Source organism: Amphiprion ocellaris, chromosome 2 (assembly GCF_022539595.1).
Source record: "Amphiprion ocellaris isolate individual 3 ecotype Okinawa chromosome 2, ASM2253959v1, whole genome shotgun sequence".
Taxonomy (NCBI): Eukaryota; Metazoa; Chordata; class Actinopteri; family Pomacentridae; genus Amphiprion; species Amphiprion ocellaris.
Window position 1 is genome coordinate 205526 of NC_072767.1, and position 20170 is coordinate 225695.

General features: G+C 35.5%; 1 protein-coding gene across 1 annotated transcript in view; it reads right to left on the reverse strand.

Moving 5' to 3' along the window:
* agbl4 (AGBL carboxypeptidase 4) overlaps positions 1-20170 on the reverse strand; it is a 439604-nt gene that overhangs the window by 148712 nt on the left and 270722 nt on the right. Inside the window, exon 6 of the mRNA XM_055015739.1 lies at positions 7549-7588. Coding sequence (XP_054871714.1) covers positions 7549-7588 — 40 coding nt within the window. The remainder of the gene's footprint in view (positions 1-7548; positions 7589-20170) is intronic.

Consider the following 20170-nt stretch of genomic DNA (forward strand, 5'->3'; position numbering starts at 1 on the left):
TGAACCATTTCTGCTTTGTGGCACGGCACATTATCCTGCTGAAAGAGGCCACAGCCATCAGGGAATACCGTTTCCATGAAAGGGTCGTCTGCACAATGCTTAGGTAGGTGCTTAGGTAAGTGGTATGTCAATGTCAATGTCAATGTCAACTTTATTTATATAGCACATTTACAACTAAAAAGCCCAAAGTGCTTCACAACAATCAAATACACTAAAAGATGACACATAACTTTAAAATTAGCAAAGTCATAAAAATAGAATAAAAACATAAATTATACTATGCAAATAAAATAACATATTCAGCACATCTGATGATTAAAAAGCCAGGGAGAAAAGGTGCGTCTTAACAAGAGATTTAAAGTGCTCAAGTGACTCAGCAGCTCTGACATGTGGAGGTAAACTATTCCACAGAGTGGGACCGACAAAAGAAAAGGCTCGCTGACCTCTGCTTTTCTTAAATTTGGTCCTGGGAACATCCAAGAGTAGCTGGGATGAGGACCTCAGAGTTCTCGCAGGTTTACGAATGGACAGTAGGTCACACAAATAAGAAGGCGCCAGGCCATTTAGACATTTGAAAACCATGAGAGCAATTTTAAAATCAATTCTCTGGCGAACTGGGAGCCAGTGCAACGATGACAAGACTGGAGTGATGTGTTGGTACTGTTTGGTTCCAGTCAGTAAACGGGCAGCAGCGTTTTGGACCATCTGTAGCCTGTGAATTGAGGCTTGGCCCAAACCAACATAAAGAGAATTACAGTAGTCCAAGCGTACTGTAATAAACATGTGCATCACTCTCTCAAAGTCTCTTGGAGGCAAGTATGATTTGACTTTCGCAAGCAGACGTAGCTGAAAAAAACTGTTTTTGACAACGGCATTGATCTGTTTTTCCAGAGTAAAGCCAGAAACTAAGTACACACCAAGATCTTTCACAAATGGTCTACTGAAAGAGGACAAAGGACCAAGTGCACTATCCACACCCTCTAGAAGAGACAAGTCACCAAAAACAACAATTTCAGTTTTTTGTTGATTTAGGCACAGGGAATTTAGAGCCAACCAATCCTTCATTTCTCTCAGACAATTTTGCAGAGATTCAATGGATGTAGAGTTTGGTCTCAATGGGACATATATTTGTAAATCATCTGCAAAACAATGAAATGAAATGTTGTACCTCCTTAAAATAGCATTAACTTCTGCAGCAATCTGAGCAACATTAGCTCCTCTGTTGGATCGGACCACACGGGTCAAGCCTTCACTCCCCACATGCATCACTGAGCTTTGGCCACCCACTGGTTCACCACTGTTCATACCTTGGACCACTTTTGATAAATTCTGACCACTGCAGACCAGGAACACCCCATAGAGCTGCAGTTTTGGAGATTCTCTGATCCCGTCGTCTTGCCAAATCGCTCAAATCCATACAGTTGCCCATTTTTCCTGCTTCTAACAAACAGGGACAAAATGTTTACTTGCTTAATATCTCCAACCCACTAACAGAAGCCATGATAAAGAGATAACCAGTTTTATTCACTTCACCTGTCAGTGGTTAGAATGTTATGCCTGATTGGTGTACATGCACAGCAGAAACATATTTTGTGATGAAAAAATGCTTTTTAAACTGTATTTTAAGGCAAAGTCAACAAACTTTTATGCAGTTTTTATTAGATTCGACTAGTGACTCTACACATGTACATGTTGATCACTGAGATTGCAGTTATGCCTCTCTGTGCATTCATTTCTGATGTTGTTAGCCTGAAATAAGCGCCATGGGGTGTTATCAAGTGGCGAGTCTCATATAAGGACTTTACTGTGGTTACTATAGCGCTGTAGCTGCAATCATTGCAATCTAAAGACAGACTTGAGTTCTCTCTGTTATTACAGACAGTTGTTGCTAGCTGCAAATAATCAACTTGTTCATGGATTTACTTCTTCAGTGGAACTGCGATGTTTAGTCTGCAAACATCTAGGACTTATAATACGGGAAAATGTGCTTTAAAAGACATTAAAAGCAAAATATTGAATGAACAATATTAGTTGTTTTTAGTTGCGACACACTATCAGTGAGGTTGTGAAAGCGTTTTTCTTACTTTTTGAACTGAGCCTGGAAGTTACGACTTCACCCCGGCGCTCAATTACATTCATCTATTGTGTGTGAATGCATGTTTAAGTGTGAATCATTCTTCAGAGCAGCTAATGAACGCCATTAGAAACAGAAGCCAACAGAGCAGCGGGGGAAGAATCCTCATCAAATCTTTTCTCTCTCTCAGACACAGCACGTTACGCAGCCACTTGAGCCTATTAGTTCGTTCACACCCTGCGATTCCTCCTCGCCGTCCGTGTTGCGAAGATGACGAGAAGCCAATGAAGGAGGGGGGAAAAATACAACGCAAAAGGGCAAAAACAACAAGCAAGATCGCTAATAAATAACAGCAGATAACAAGCGAGTCAAACGAGCAGAGGACGGAGCTTTCAGAGGGGGGAGGCAGGTGAGGAGGACGACAAGGAAGGAAACTCCTTTAATCTGCAGGGAGAAGGAGAGGGTGTCCTGCCTGTGTTTCCCTATCAGAGCTGCTCATCTGCAAGCATCACTTGCTCTTCATACAGCCAGCATAATAACCTTCACCGTGTTCAGAGTGTGTGTGTGTGTGTGTGTGTGTGTGTGTGTGTGTGTGTGTGTGTGTGTGTGTGTGTGTGTGTGTGTGTGTGTGTGTGTGTGTGTGTGTGTCTGCTCACCTACTGTGAATAGTAATAAGCAGCAGGGCAGGATAAAATATGTCTGCCAAGTTAAGAATATAATAGACTTACCTTCAAGGCCACACATAACAACAACCTGAATAATGACCTGCAATAATTTAAACGGCACACCGAGCTCCACTCTAGTCGGAGGACGAAACCTTTCAGTGAGGAATAATTGAAAGCTATTTCAGCCTGTGTAGGGTCCCTCTGCAGGTGTAGATCGAACCCTGAAGGAGGCTGGTTCTACTGTTCCCACTACTGCCAGCTGATCCCAACAGGGAGATGTTAAGTTTTGAGCAGTTTTAAGATGAATTCAATGGAATCTTGCAGCGATGTAACATTAGAAGTTCAACAGGACATTTTGTTCTCCAATTAGTGAAACTTTATCGCAACAGAAAATACATCTCCAGCAGTTATTAGGTTGTTGTTCAATGTTTATCTCACTCACGAAACCATTTAGTGCCAAAGTTTGATGCTTTGGACCAGTTAACAAACAAAAAAAGCACAACATTAAAGCAGTCTTTGCGAGACAAGTGGCTTTGCACATCATCCAGGCTCTCATTTTCCTTTTTTTGTTGTATAAAATGTAATTTAATATGAATCAGGTTGTTTTTGCTGTCAGTTTTGACACTATACTAATAATAAATCCCTATATAGATCATCTGAACAGAGCAATGCTTAAATGGAAGAAAACAGCTTCATGTTTGTGCTACAGAACAGAGAAAGAAAAGAAAACCTGGTGAAAGAAAGCACATTACGGCAACCTGCAGCATGCACGTCCTGAACATTATGAACAACCATTCATGGTATGTGCTGTAGATAAAAAACGAAGCATGATTCTACAATCCTTAGCCTTCAAAACTCCATTCGTCACCTTGAAGTTATTCACATCTTGATGCATGTAGGAATGTACAAATGTGTCTCAAGCAGCTTCCAGTTTGTGTATGAAATGATTTCCACATATTCTTCATTATCGGACCATATCATAATTAACCTGAGCATCATGTTTAAATGAATGAGGCTAAAGTTTAAGGGCTGCTGCTGCAGCAAGAGCACACCAACGACAATTTTCTACCAGCATTTGGAGTAAAACTGAAGTAGGCGCTGCAGAATGGGTCTATTTTGTGCAGAAGAAGAGTCATATGTTGCATCAAATCTTTTATGAGAGTGTATATAAAACCTGATGAAAGAAACGTGGCTAACAAAGAAAGTCCATCATGGTACCCATCATTTGTGATTATAGTTTAGGTTTTGTTGAGCCAGCAAACACAAAGAAAGTCTGGCTATGTGGAGTGTGTCTCACGGTATGACAGTCAGAAGTCTGGACTAAAGTCTGGTCTTAATTCTATTGAAAGAGACGAAGCGTTCCCTGACCAAAGCTCACCAAAACAGACTAACAACGATGTGGTGTTTTTACAAACAAGGCACGCAAAAGGCAGTAGCATAAAACATTACATATACTCAACGGAAAAGAATAAATCTGGATCAGGACATCCCTATTCCTAAACAACTAAACTGCACTCTCATCTATGTTTTAAAAGAAACATATTTTCTTCTCGAAAGGTAAAAATATGATGTTTTAGGAAATGTTTCCAGTTTGCGAGAGCTGCAAAGTCTGCCTTAAGGGGTGGAGGTCTGTAATAGGACTTTCACCCAGGAGCCTGGGGTTTGTGTGAACTTTTAGACCTAAGTTTCATTTCAGGAAGGGTGTCGACCCTAAGACACTTCCACAACTGTTTTTTTACTTTCTCCTTCATTTTGTTGGTATTCTCCTATATGATTGATTGGCTGCAAAAAGAGCGACTGTAAAGCAATTAAAATCAATGGTTACACAAAACATTACATACATATTTCTCCTTAAGTACATATCTAAGGTTACTTATAAAGCATCAACTAAAATGCTACTTTTTAAAAATTACTCCTTTAGTATCACTGTGTTGAAACAGGAGGTGCTGCACATCCATGCAGTGATATCGTCTGCACCCTTTTGAGAAGTATCACATCTTTACACCAGATTAGTTGCAAATCGTAAATGTTTACATTAAAAAAAAAATCACATGGTTTATGCATAATTCTGCTCTATTCTGTTCTCGTTTGGCCATCGAAGGCGTTGTTCTAAAGTCTTTCTCACGTTCTTTGGCCTCTGTCAGACAGTGAAGGCTGGGGGTGAGCGCTGCCTCTGCCTGGGGCCTGAGGAACAGCTGCAGTGGAAACCTGCTAAATTAACCGGGTCTCCATGAGCCTCACATATGCATTATTCTAATCAAAGCATATTAGATCATCCAGATACTTTAGACATATGGGTCTCTGTATCCTCCTCGCAGTCGCCATCTGTTTCTCCTTGCCCGTTTTTCGAACTTCTCCCCGCACTCCGTTTCAGCGGATCCCTCGCTGCACAGCTGCTTCTCTAAGAGACGGGCACACATTTCTAGCGGTGCAACCACTTTGTGACATGTTTCCGCATCCAGTCAAACTTGGAGCACCATATGTGCGTCTGACTATGTGTTACGAGTTTAAGCTGCATGTTGGATACGATTCAAACTACTCTGCACAAAACGCACCCGCATCACTGTACCTCGAGTCGTGTCAACTGAAAATAAGATCAACAAATAAACAAGCAAAACATGCTCAGAAAAGATTACCTGTCATAATATAACAAGTTCAAGTCTTTAGATGTGCGACTAAAATCAGTTCTCTCATTTATTACATTCAAAGGCTCGCAGTAGTGAAGAAACACTCGGTGTGTTTATATAAGTGAGTGTATGAAAAGGTTTTTTGTCTCGATGCTGTTTGCACCTGCTTGTCAGTTTATTATCAATGTCAGAATATGTTGTAGTTGGAGTGGTTTGGTGATGAGAAGAGGGAAAGTTTATTACACTGTTCCAACAGCACAAGTGCAGATTTTATAAAGGTGAGAGTTTAAATGAGTTTTTCTTGAACGTGCAGCATTCCAGTTGTGCTTGTGAAAGAAAATATCATGTTTATGTGAGTTATGGGAACATGTGGGAGTGTTCTATAACATTTAGATGTGTAAGCATCCAGTTGTTCTCATATGTTTTAGTTGTGTCATGTTCAATTTTATATTCGTAACTTTACAATGGTGAGCCTTGTTTGCCAGGTTTCCTTTGAAGAAGAGATATTATTCTCAAAGATTTCTTGGTTAAATAAAATGAATTAAAATGTGAACTGTCTAACAAAAAAATCCTTAGATCAGAGCTGATCAAGGCAGTTTTTAATTGATCAGTATCGGCTAGCACCTACACCTTTGTTTACGTCCACTGAAGTCTGTAATTCAATGCGTGCAGCAAAATTGATCAGTAATTGATTCAGTGATGATGTAATTCTTGCTGGCAAAGCTGCAGATGCATAATACGTTCCACTAAGGTAGTTATTTCATATACACTTGGACAAAAAAGTGATAATCTACATGATACAGGTTTAACTTAATATATGAATGTAGGATGAATGTCATTAAGCATCACAGAAGTCTTTGTCATGGTGCCCCTCTATGAAAACCACCACAATGATCTTTGCTTGCCGACACAGGGGCGACCTCCTCTGGTCACTACAGGGTAAAACAGTGAGAGGCACCACCTGGTGGCACAACCTGGTACTACAGCTAATCTACAATACTTTTAGTGTATTATCTAGGAAAATCATGTTGGATATCTGTAGATGCTAACTATTAAATGACTTGGATCGGATCGGGAAAAAACGTATCTTGATTGGGACAGCCCTATTCCTAAACAACTAAATTGCATTGTCATTTATGTTTAAAAAAAAAACAAAAAAACAAGAGCTGCAAAGTCTGCATTAGCAGGCGGAGGTGTAAATCTGCAACAGAACTTTCACCAAGACAGCTAGGGTTTGTGTCCTACTATTTTTAGACTTAAGTTTCGTTTCATTTAAAACTAAGAGAATTTCACAACAGTTTCTAATTTTCTCCTTCATTTTTTGATTTATCAGAGTCCCAGCCCATCTAATATATGATTGTTTGGCTGTAAGGAAGTAACAGCAAAGCAATAAAATGAATGGCTCAGATATATTTCAAATGTCTTCATGATATGAACAAATGTAATCTCAGAGAAAATAAACTTCCCAATTGAGAATGCATTTTAGTTGTATAAGAACGCCACTTTCATGCTCGGTTTTACATCCCAATTACCCCTGTTTTATGTATATGTCTACAAATACACACAAAACATGCAGTCACATAATTACAACGATCATGTGTCTGGATGGCAGACACTGTATTCAGGCATTGCGCATATGTTGCCTTATAACAAGAGAATAATCAGTTCCCAAAATAGCCTTTCATATGCCATAACCTGCCATAATACCCACATATATAGAGGTATGTACAGTATGCATATGTGCTGAACACACGTTTAGGTGAACATACCTGCTCTTCTGACTACAACTGAATTCATGACTTCCATATTGTTTCCTAAAAGCTTCAGAGCTTCATTTGTTTGACATTTAATACATCGCATCCACAGACAGCAGCAACGGACCAGGAGCCATCAGATCAGCAGTGGTTTCTGACAGCACAGTTTCATCTGCGTTAACTGTGCAGTTATGTGAAAGCAGCACCCAGAAAACAGCGTGTTCCCTTTTTTCAGAGTGGCTAAAAGGAAAACACTCTCGCTGTCTTATTGGCATGTTTCTGTCAAATCACTATGAAACCATATTATAAAGGAGACAGAATGCATGCTGATGCTGAGCTTCCAACGGGGGCAGTGCAGGGCATTTTTATGTCAGCGGTGAGGTGCTGCTGCTGCAGATGGTGGAGAAAATAAAATCCCAGAGACTTACCAGAGTTGGTGATGGTCAGCAGGTCTAGACGCCTTTGTTGCTGGAAGAAAGAGAGAAGACAGAAAGTCAGATAAATGCTATAAAATAATCGATCACATCATCACTTGTCAAGCATAACTCTGTAGATTCCTCTCAAATTAGTGAAATTGATTTTACTTGCTTAGCAGTGGTAGTAGTTTAGATTTTGCAGTGAAATATGAACATTATTTATAAAAGTTTGTTTTTTTATGTGATTTTAAAATGAACTGTGGGTAATTCGGATGGCCGCATTAACATTTCTCCATAATAACTCTAGAAATTACCTCAAGTCACCTCTATGCAAGACTGTGCTGCTGTTAATTTAAGGTGTAATAGTAAAAAAGCTTCTATAACTCAGTTTATAAAGTAATTTCCCCAACGCCTGGTATGCATGCAAACTTATACATGTGAAAATCTGTGAAGTTGGTTTTACTTGCTTGGTGATCATAGTACTTTATATTCTGCAGTGACTTAATGATGAGATATGAACATTAATTATAAAACTTGGATTTTTATATGATTTTAAAATGAACTGGTAATAATTCCAATGGCTATATTCAAAGTTTTCCAAAATAACTTGAGAAACTCCCTCAACTTAGCTTTTAACATGACTGTGCTGCTGTTAATTAAAGGTGGAATAGTGAAAACGCTTGTAAAACTTTGCTTTAAAGGTAATTGAATTAAATTTGTGGAATTGATTTTGTTTGTTCAGTAGTAATAGCTTCTATTTTGCAGTAGCTTAATGGTGAGATAAGAACATTATTTACATAAAAAAAAATGTATGTGGGTAATTCCGTGCCGACACTGACGATTACGTTAACATTTTACCAAAATAACTTGAAAAACTACCTTTACTGAGCTCATAACAAGACTGTACTGCTGTTAATTTAAGGTTTAATTGTATAAAAGCTTCTGTAACTCTGTTTTCAAGGTAATTTGTCCTCTGAACTGTGGGTAACTCTGACGGTTACATGAACATTTTTCCAAAATAACACGAGAAACTACATCAAGTAACCCCCTAACAAGACTGTGCTGCTGTCAGTCTAACCCTCTGGGTGTGTTGCAGGACAAATAGATCCATTTTAAAGTAATACAAAAAAAATACAAATTGTTAAATGTATAAACAACATATAAAATGAACCACTGCGAAACCCACAATGAACAGAAGCGGTGTCTTGTGACCATTTATAAACATCACTTCATTAGAAAAAAAAAATCCAACATGTAAAATACAGTTTTTAAAAAATCAATGCTATGTAAAACTATTGTATTTTATATGTAGGTCTTTCCAATGTACATTTAAAAAAGTTTTAACATGCATTTTTTTTAATGAAAAACGAGTGAATTATCCTCATTGAACCATGATCTGTGAATGGTAAAGAACACCATTGCACTAAATATTGACTGAAATCGAGTTAATAATGACATATAAATAATGTTTATTGGGATTTACTGGGTCAGACTGACCCAGGAACATCATTGTTGTTCCTGAGAAACAAACCAAACAGGAGGGTTACATTACAGTGGTGAAAAAGCTTCTATAACTCTGTTTTTAAAGGAATTTTCCTGATGCTCTGTGTGCATGAGAAAATTTGTGAAATTTATTTTACTTACAATAGGAATAGTAGTTAATATTTTGCAGTGAGATATGAAAATTATCTATAAAAGTTAGTTTTTGATGTGATTTTTAAAATGCATTGTGAGTAATTCTGACAGAGACATTCACACTTTTCCAAAATAACCTGAGAAACTACCTTGAGTAACCGCTGAACAACACTGTGCTGCTGTTAATTTCAGGTGTAACAGCGTAAAAGCTGGGATATCTCTGCTTTTTAAAGTCATTCCCCCGACACTCTGTGTGCATGTTTAAGTGTGACCTTGTGGGTTTCGATGGAGTGTGTTTGAAAGCAATTTTACACCGAGCCGAGGAGGAGTCTAGAGGAGGTGCTAGCTCGCTACCCCTCTCTTTAACCTGCTGCCTTTCTACACACTCACACACACAATCACAGGCGTGCACACACTCGACTGTCGAGCGCTGCAGTAATCAACACCTCAGCCCTCCTCATCTAGCGGTCCCTCAGGAGAGAAGATCTTCACATCCCAGGGAGGGATGAAGGAAGGGCCTGAGTGTAGGTGTGTGTGTTGCAGTGTGACGAGGTCACAGTCAAAGCAAGCTTTTAGGACCAGACGTCATTAATATTCAAGCACCGCGCTAATCAGTTGCTGAGAGGGATAAGCAAAGAGACTCTCCACGTACTTGGAGTCGTCCTCTTGTCAAACACGGCGCTGCCAGCAGAAAACTCTCCGACAGGCTGCTAAACACTCATCACAGACTTCTAATGCACAACATGAGTGGAAAAGGCTCAGGAGTTATTAGAAATAGATGTGCATCAGTACTGTAGTTACAAGTCTGCACTGTTTTTAAAAAAAAAAGTAAAAGTTTTTTCACTGAAATAGTTTTAAAATTATTGTTTATTTATAGATTTTCTGTTTTTAAAAAAAGCAAGATAATATCTATTTAAATCCCAAAAAAGTAATATTTTACATGTTAACCATGGAAAAAGTTTTTAATTTAGTAATATTTTTTTAATTATTGCCTATTTACCGATTTTCAGTTTTATTACATTTATGACAATAGCTAGTAAAATCACAGTGAAGTAATATTTTACATATTAACTTAAAAAAAACTGTTTTCATTGTAATATTTTCTAAATTATTGTTCATTTACAGATGCTCTGTTTTATAATATCTTCATAATATCTATTAAAATCCCCCAAAAGTGATATTTTACATATGAATTGTAGAAAAACTAAAAACTAAAAACTGTTTTTCACTGTAATCTTTTTTTAATTACTGTTTATCTACAGAAGCTGTCAGTTTTATTCAATGTATGATAAAATCTAGTAAAATCAAAATAAAGTGATATTTTACATATTAACCATAAAAACAAATTTTCACTGTAATATTTTTATAAATATTGATTATTTACAGATTTTTACAGTTATGATATGAATTAATGATACTACCTAGTGAAATCCCAATAAAGTAATATTTTACACAATAACTGTGAAAAATACAAAAAACTATTTTTCACTGCAATATTTTTTAAAATTATTGCTCATTTACAGATTTTCTCAGTTTTATTAAGTTTACAATAATATCTAGCAAAATCACAATTAAGTAATATTTTATATATTAACCATAAATAAACCCAACAAAAACTGTAAAAAAAAAAAAAAAAAAGTCCAACACAGTTCACTTTTTTTACAATAATTTTGCAAACAATAATTTTACGGATTTCTCCTGATTTGTTTAATTACAGATAATAATTACTAAAACCGAAGAAAACATAACTATTTTATACTTTGTGAAGAAAATAGATCAAAACTATTAATATTTGTCCACATGAAAAATCTGTATATTCAGTAATTCATCCTTCAATGAGGTGTGACTGTAAAATTTGACTGTTTGTCTTTAAATAGTCTTTAAATCAGTTAAAATATCTTTATTTTATAGATATTTGTCATTATTTGAAGAAAAAAACATATTGAGGACTGAAAAGTGGTAAATAACTTTTGTAATTGTTATTGTACAGATTATCCCTGTAATTAAATTACAGTTAATAACTAGTAAGATGACAGGAAAAAGTCAAAAATCGATATTTATACATACATATACATATATACAATTGTTTTTATTTTTAAACTGATATTTGTGGTTATTTAAAGAAAGAAATGTGTACCCTAAGGATTGAAAAATAGTAAATAATTTTTAATGGTTATTTCATGGGTTATTTTAATTTTTATGATTGTTTTTCTTGTTTTGTCAAATTACAGAAATTGTAAAATCCCAGAAAAAATTATTAATTTAAATATTAACAATTAAAAAACAAAAAAAATAACAAAAAATAGGACAAAGCTGTGAATAACTTCCACAAATAAAAAAGGTAATTAATTCTTTTACAATGTTTGATGGCAAAATGACATAGTTTTGCTGTATTTAATTAATCAGTATTTATTTAATTTAATTATTTTAATTGTCATTTCACAGATATTCTGTGATTTTCAACATTTTGTTTTCAGTCTTTTACATATTTTTTCTGACACTGTTGCTGTCAGATTTTCACTATTTATTTATTTATATTTATATTTTACAGTTGACTAATCTTCAGAAAGGCTTTTTTAAGAGGCAAGTGTTAGGATAAAGATGACGGTAAGAGTAAGGCGGTGTGGTTTGTGTCATCCAGATAATCTGAGTATCATTAAAGAAGTACTCTGGTGCATTTCTGTAAACTGAGTAAGTGCTCAAAACTGTGATCTCAGTGATCAAGTTATGCTGAAAAAAAGCTCTTTGTCTGACCTGAGTATAAATCAAAACTGTTAGAAACGGACGCACTTGAGGAGAAGTGAAAAGTCAAAGAAATGACACACTGATGTAAAAGATGTGGGGAATATTTTTCAACAAAGAGAGGGCGGGAAGTTTCAGTAAAGTGCTGAATAAAGAGGAAGATGCTCGTGTTTGGACTGAGGAGGGAAGGTCACTGCACCATAGGGGAGCCTGAAAAAGAAAAAAAAACCTCCTTGGTGTTACTAGAAAGATGCTGGAATGCGATAAAACGTGAGGTTGAAGGCACAGTGAGTAAAATATGATTATATGGTTCGGCGTGCACTTACATGGAAGCTACACGGACTGTAAGCTACATGTAATTGGACGGCATGCAGTAGAGGTCACTGTGACAACATGAGACAGCTGAGATCATACACTCCACACGCATGTTCACACACAAACACGCTCTGAGGCTGCCGCTGCCTCCTGCAGAGACTCATGCTTCTCCACAGTCAGCCAGATATGGAGCCAAAGCAGGAACAGCAACAGCAGAGACAGATTACAACATGTACACAACCTTCACATCCTTTACTACACTAGAAAATACAAGAAAATGTGGAATATTTCTGTTATTGGCTGAAATATTAACATTTACAACCTTTTACTGTTCATTCCATCCAAGCACAATGCAGCGTCAGTTATTTGGTTTAAATGTCTCCTTTAAATGGTTTTAACCCTCCTGTCGTCCTGATTTATGGGCACCAAAAAATATTGTTTCCTTGTCTGAAAAAAATCCAAAAATTCAGCAAAAAATTTCCCCAAACTTCTGAAAATTTGCAAAACTTTCAGGAAGAAAATTCCAATAATTCCTTAAAAGTTTCCCTTAAAAGGTTTATTTAAAAAAAAAAAAAATCCCCCAAATTTGCAAGAAAATTCTTGTAAATATTTTCAAAAAATGAGCAAAAATCTTCTAAAAAAAATCCTAAAATTATCTAAAGTGATTCCATATATATTAGTAAAACTTCTAATATTTTCTTTAAGAACATTCAGAAAAAAAATCAACCAAAATCCAGTGAAATTTGCTGGATTTTGGTTGATTTTTTTGTGAATGTTCTGAAGAAACATTTTAAACGTTTCTTTTTTTCCACCAAAAATGCTCAAAGATTTCCCAAAAATGCTGAAAATGTGGACATCAGAAGTTTCACTGTGAAAATATTATTTTTTCCACATTTTCAAACTTTAAACCTGGTCGATTTGACCCATAGGACGAGACGAGGGTTAAAGAACATGTATAGCACCTTACGGTATAATTATGGTTTACTACACCAAAAAATACAATTTTATGTATAATAAGTTTGTTGTTAGCAGAAATATTTACATTTATGACCTTTTACTGTTTATTTCATCCAGCAACAATAGCTAATATTGAGCTATAGCTGCAGTTACTGGGTTTAAATGTCTCCTTTAAATGGTTTTAAAGAACATGTGTAGCACCTTATTCTAAGATTATGGTATACTACACCAAGAAATACAATATTATGTGTGTTTTTAGGACAAAGACTAACATTTACAACCTTTAACTGTTTATTTCATCCAACCACAGTAGTTATTTTTGAGCTTCAGTTGCAGTTATTTGGTCTAAATGTCTCATTTTAATGATTTTATATAACATGTGTAACAAATTATTCTAAGATTATGGTTTACTACACCAAAAATGCAATTTTATGTATAATATGTTTGGTTTTTAGCAGAAATATTAATATTTGCAATCCTTTACTATTTATTTTCTTCAATCACAATAGTTATATTGAGCTTCAGTTGCAGTTATTTGGTTTAAATGTTTATTTTAATGATTTTAAAGAACTTTAAACCGTAATCTTACAATCTTATTATAAGATTATGGTTTACTACACCAAGAAAATACAGTATTTTATTTGTCTTTAGCAGATATATTAACATTTGTGATCTTTTACTGTTTATTTCATCCAACAACAATAGTTATTATTGTGCTTCACTTGCAGCAATTTGGTTTAAATGTCTCATTTTAATAATTTTAAAGACCATGTATAGCACCTTATTGTAAGATTATGGTTTACTACACCAAGAAAATATATTATTATATATAATAGGTTTGTTTTTACATTCACATTTTTGTACATTAACATTTCTTCAGTTAAACCTTCTTGGTCTGTACTGCATGAAGAAAATCGAATACATTTTTCCTTCAACTTGCGTCTTAGTTACGAGCTTTTAATGTTTATTTTATTTCTTTGGTCTGTAGTGCAGGAAAATTTTAACACTTTTACTTACGACCTTTTATTGTTTATTTTATCCTAGTACAAATAGCAGTTATAAGGTTTAAACTGCAGTTATCTGGTTTAAATATCTCATTTTAAAGGACATTATAGCTACAACTAGATAACAGTAAGCAATAAAATCCAGATTTCTGCAGTCCAAACTTTCTCAAGTTTAAAGTCTGTATTAGCATCTAGTTTGAATAAATGATCACTGGGACTGTGTAGCGCCCTCTACTGGCTCTACTGCAAGAGTGACTACAGTGGACTGAAAATGAGAATCAGTTCTCAACTAACTTGGTTAAATAAGTGGTAAATAAAATGAAAAAAAATGCATAATTTGTATATATTTATTCAATTTCATGTGCAATATTATCAGGTTTTTGATATCTTCTGCAATTTTTATCAGGTGCAATAGTCTCACTATCAATATCATCACTGTCAAGTGCAATATTTCTGTGCAATTACTTTCAGTTCACTTTCTGTTTATCAGGTTTCTTGTTATTTAGTTTACATTTTGTACTTATTTTATTTCATTTTTTAGACACAATTCCTTTGCATCCACTTAGACACTTTACGTTTTGTACTTTGTATCCTTTTTTGATTTCTATTTAATTACTAACCTCTCTATAAGTGTATATTTCACCAACCTTTGCTTAAGTTGATCTTATCCTATCTTATCTCGTCTCGTCCCGTCTTATATAAAGTCTGGAATACATTTCTCTTTAAACTTTCTCTTTACTTCCAAGCTTTTCTACTTCAGTTGCAGTAATTTGGTTTCAATGTCACCTTTTAATAACTTTAAAGGATATTATATGCAATGGTTTATACTACATCAAATTAATAGTAAAAAAAAAAACAAGTGCAGACTAGTGCTGGCTAAACTTTCTCAAACAGTGGAGAGTACAGGATAATGTACAGTAGATCTGTTTTTAGCAGAAACATTTAAAAAAGTGAAGCCTTCTCCGTTAGTACAGTGATCACATCTTTAATGCACTTCTCTTTAAACCTTTTACTGCACATTTTATCCAACTCCGGTGCTTATTATCATGTTTCATTTGCAATTATGTGGTTTAAATGTCTCCTTTTAATGATTTTAAAGAACATTATCCGCGGCAACAAGATAATAGTAATCAATAAAAACAAGTGCAGATTTGTCCTGTCTAAATTTTAACAGGCAGGTCAACTGAATGATCAAACTACGATTGACTGACTACTAAATTGTCATTCTAAAATTAATTATAGTGCAAAAACTGTGGAATCAAAAAGTGTGGAATCAGAAAAATGCACATAAACCAAGACTGGACCACCAAGAAACCTTAGGAGTTAATAAGAGCTGCTCTGAAAATCATTTCAAGTCATGTTTCTACTGTTTCTCTCTCAGATGTAAACAGAATCCGACGCTCACACAGACTGTAGCCCAGCAAATGGAAAGCAGCGTTCAGCCTGCCAGTACTTCTACACAGATAATGAATCTCAGAACACGCCACCGCCGCTTTCTCTTCCTGCTGCTTTTGTTGGTCCTCAACATGAATAAGGTGCTTAGTGTTCCTTAGCAGGACGAGACAGACAGACACACAAAGACGGGGAATCTGACACACACAGAATTACATTAGCAAAAGCATGTCAGGGCAGAAAATAGGATTGAATTAATCTTTATCAAACATGGCCAAGAGCTGAGGGATCACACCTCGGCTGAGGGCGGCCGAGCCTCGCTGCCCCTCTCCTCTCACTGTCGCAGATTAAAGCCAGCGCTGTAAACACTCACTGCTAATTGATTGGCTGATTTCATCCTTCTTATCTCTACTTTGTGTATCAGGTGGGTCAGATTCATCATGTCGGAAAATAAAAACAGAATCTTCTGGTATTTGAATGATTAAAAATTGTACTTTTTAAGCTCAACAGCAACAGTCTTGAACAGTAATTTTTTAAAAACATTTTTCCATTATTGTAAAGATTTTCCCAGTGTTGCTAAATTACAGATAATAACTAGTAAATTCACAATAAAAACAAAACACGGATTTATATGTTGAGCGTTAAAAAAAAAAAAACCATCAAAACTGTAAATAATGCCGACATCAAAAAATCTATATATTTTTTCTTTTCAGATAGTTGCTGATGTTCTGAATAAAATCTTAAAATTAAAAAAAAAAAAAAATTATAATAAATTCTTAGCTGTTATTTTACAGTTTCCCCATTTGAGCAAATTACAGATAATAACTTATAAAATAACATTTAAAAGTTTACATGTTAACCCTAGAAATATAGATTTAAACTGTTGTACTGATTTTAAATTAAATTTGACAGATAATTGTTGATGTTATTCAAAAGAAATATTATGTATATTTTGATTTGCTATTTTACAGATTTAAATCATAGGTAATAACTAACTAACTAACTAAAATCAAACTGAAAAAGCATTTAAAAAAAAAATGGTCAAAACTGTAAATGATGTTCAAAAATCTAGATTTTTAGTTTGTTTTTCTCCTAGCATTTGACCATAAAATTACACTGTTTTACTGTTTTTAAATCAGCTAAAATTCAATTATTTGACAGAAAATTGTTGATGATTTTTAAAAGAAATATTATTTATATTGTTAAACTGTTATTTTATAGATTTAAATCACAGGTAAACAATTTGCTATATCAAACTGGAAAAAAAATCATTTAAAAAACTGTAAATGATATTCAAAATATATTTTTCATTATTTTTCCTAGCATTTCATCATAAAATCACCGTTATTAATAAATTTACATCAGCAAAAACAGTCATTATTTTCTAATTAATATTATTCAGATATTTGCCTTTATTTGAAACAAAACTATGTATAATAAAGACTGAAAATTCGTAAATCAGTTTTAAGAGTTATTTTATATATTTTCTCTGTTTAGCTAAATTACTGATAAAGCACAGTAAAAACATTCATTTATGAATGTTAACCCTAAAAAATAGTGAAAAACTGTAAATAACATCCAGAAATTTCTATTTTTACAAGTATTAATTTGTTCTTTAACAACTATAAAATTACACTATTTTTTACTGTATTTAAATCAACAAAAAATATTATTTTACAGATACTTGCTGTTTATATTCACTATGTTTAGAGGTTTTGAACATCACAATATTCTTTTCTGTCTGTTGATGGAAACTGAGCTGATGTGATGCTGCAGGCCACTTAAACAGAAACCCTAGAGGCTAAAGCAGTTATTTGTACCAGCCTGTCTGCCTGAAATCCACAGATGTTTACTGCAGGTAAATCTGGACCGGACCTGCCAGTTAAAGTGCTATTAGGTCAGAAAACAAGAAAGCAGTTGGGAGCCGGAGGTGACGGAGCTGCAGCTGTCACTGCAGTCCGGCCAGCCGTCTGGACTCTGCTGGGGCTGTGTGGCCGGCAGCACAGTAAACAGCAGCGAAACACACCGAGAGGCTGCAACACGGATGCACAGCCATATGAGAACAGAATTAGCTGTTATTTTTCTAGGCGTGTAAGTTGAGCAGAAAATCCGGCCATTTTTAGCTGTTTTATGAGTCCTGATAATGTTCGATCTTCACCTCCATCGGTGGAAAAATGCAATTTTGCAAAGACCTCAAACCGGTGGAACATTGATGTTCTGACTAAAAGACGAACCGCCCGGTTTCTCCATGAACGTCTTTATCAGATTCTCTTGTTATTAGTTTCTATTAGTCTCTCTTGGATACAACTAGAATTATTTATTTTATAAATAGTCTTCTAATACGAGTCTGACAATTGCCACCCTCCGTACAGAAATCTATAATACACTAATCAGTATAAATATGGTCATTAACAGAGCCAATCACGAGGCCAGACTGTTCCAGAGTCCTAATCTGGGTGGGAAGTAGGAGGAAGGAGTCAAACGGAGTGACAGCAGTGGAAGAAAAAACCATTAATGTACTAAACCCCTGCTTTATGACTAAATTAAATATTCATGCACAATCTACCCAAAACCCATTTGCCAACATTTCCTCCAGAATTTACTTTTCATATTTGCTGATTGTTATCACACAGAGGAAGAGACGCTGAAGGAGGACAGAAGAGGGGAGGAGGAACTAGAAATCCCAGCCATCATTTTGTAGCTCATTTCAAATTAATTTAAAGTCAATATGGCTAAATTACACTGCCACAGCCACCGTCCAACTACTTTCACAGCTTTTTTAGGAAGTATTTGATGTTGTTGTGGGATGGGAATACTCCATTAGCGGGGAAATATGTTGTTGTATGGGAAAGTTTGTTTTCAGAAAATAGTCTTCTTATTATTACTATTATACCTACAATAATGAGTATATTTGGTCACGTGGAAACAGAAATTACTTCAATATTTTATATGTTGGATTATCTATTTGTTGTTTACATGTTTAAGCATTTTAGCTTCATGTTAGTGGTGTGATTTTGAAGCAATTTAGCACGTTTGTGTGCGGGTTGCATAAGATTAAGTCCAACTAAGGAGATGTATTTCCATCTCTAGAAGGCTTTTTGTGCCCGGAAAGGCAACATGCTTATTATATGGTATGGGTAAAGATTACAAATCCATACATGAAAAAACAGTTCCTGAGTTTCTGTTCATTATAAAAGTAATTCCATTTGTGTTTTTAATCAAAGAATCTGGACAAACCTCGTTATGTACAATATCAAATTAACCTTTAACCAAGCAAACTGTTTGTGTTATTATTTAGGGTAAGAGTCATGGCCACGTTTCCATGACACAAAAAACATCATATACCTCTGGAGTTTATACTAGCTGTTGTGACTATTTGCACAATCAACAAAACCATTTTCATTCATTTATCAAGGGTTTGGAAGCAGAGTGGTCTCTTAGTCTTTCAGAAAAATGGGTTCAAAGTTTTGTGTTTTCAAGTATTTCTAACATTCAAAGCGCTATACAGGGGGGTCTCGAATTATGTTGGAGTTTCGTTTCTACAGATCAAAATAAGTCGATTTTCGCTGTAAGTCAGAACTCTGGCGAAAACGTAAACAAAGCCCTAATTTCCCTTCCATGGAGACAGCTTTCCTTTTCTTTGAAGCACTGCCATCAGAAGAGTCTGACTTACGCTGGGAGCCATAATGAAGGGCAAAAAGTTTACTAATGTAGCACAATCCAAGGTGGTGTACAACCGGAGAATGTAAACAAAGCTGTCTGATAGCGCCATGTGACTACGTATTCATCCGCTCTGCTCATCAACTAGTTCCACGTAACCAGTTCTGATGTAATGACGAAATGCTGTACGTCTTAATCCGAGGACCCGCTCGTAACCAGTTCCAACGTAACGACAAAACGCCGTAGGTCGAGGACATCGTAAACCGAGGACCCTCTGCATTTGGATTGTGGGTTAGAACACTTTGCCACTAAAATCTAGATCATAAAATATTACAGAATTTATATGAAACTCAGTTTGGATTTTTTGTGGGTTAGACCACTCTGCTTCTAACCTCCTCTTATATTTGTTCAGTATTTATAAAAGGGAAGTTTTTGTGGATGTGAAGAACCCAAACAGCAAAAACAAAGTCATAAGAGATGCAGAGAATGACGAACAAAGTAAAATCTGCAATTGAAATATGTTTAAACTGCAGCATTGTGTGATTTTTGCGCACAGCTTCATCCCTTTAACATGCAAGAAGTCATGTAATCAGCTGCTAATATAAAAATGATGCTAACTGTCATATTAGCATCTTCATGTGAGTGTGTTGGGTTACACGCCTTTCATCTAAACGCTGACATGACAGTGTGCCATGCATTAATTATCACTGTACGGTGTCACCCTGCGTCCTGATGAGCTCACATCTAGCAAACATTCACCTGCATCCAGTCGCTCTGTCGTCCCCTGTGACCCGTTAGCACACACATACACAAACACAGTCCTATAGAACAAACGGGTCGTCGGTTAATGTGGCCCTGAGTGAGAGCATCTTTGTCAACAACATGACTAATCTTCTATCATCTGCTGGTGCTCTCATCGCGTCTCTGCT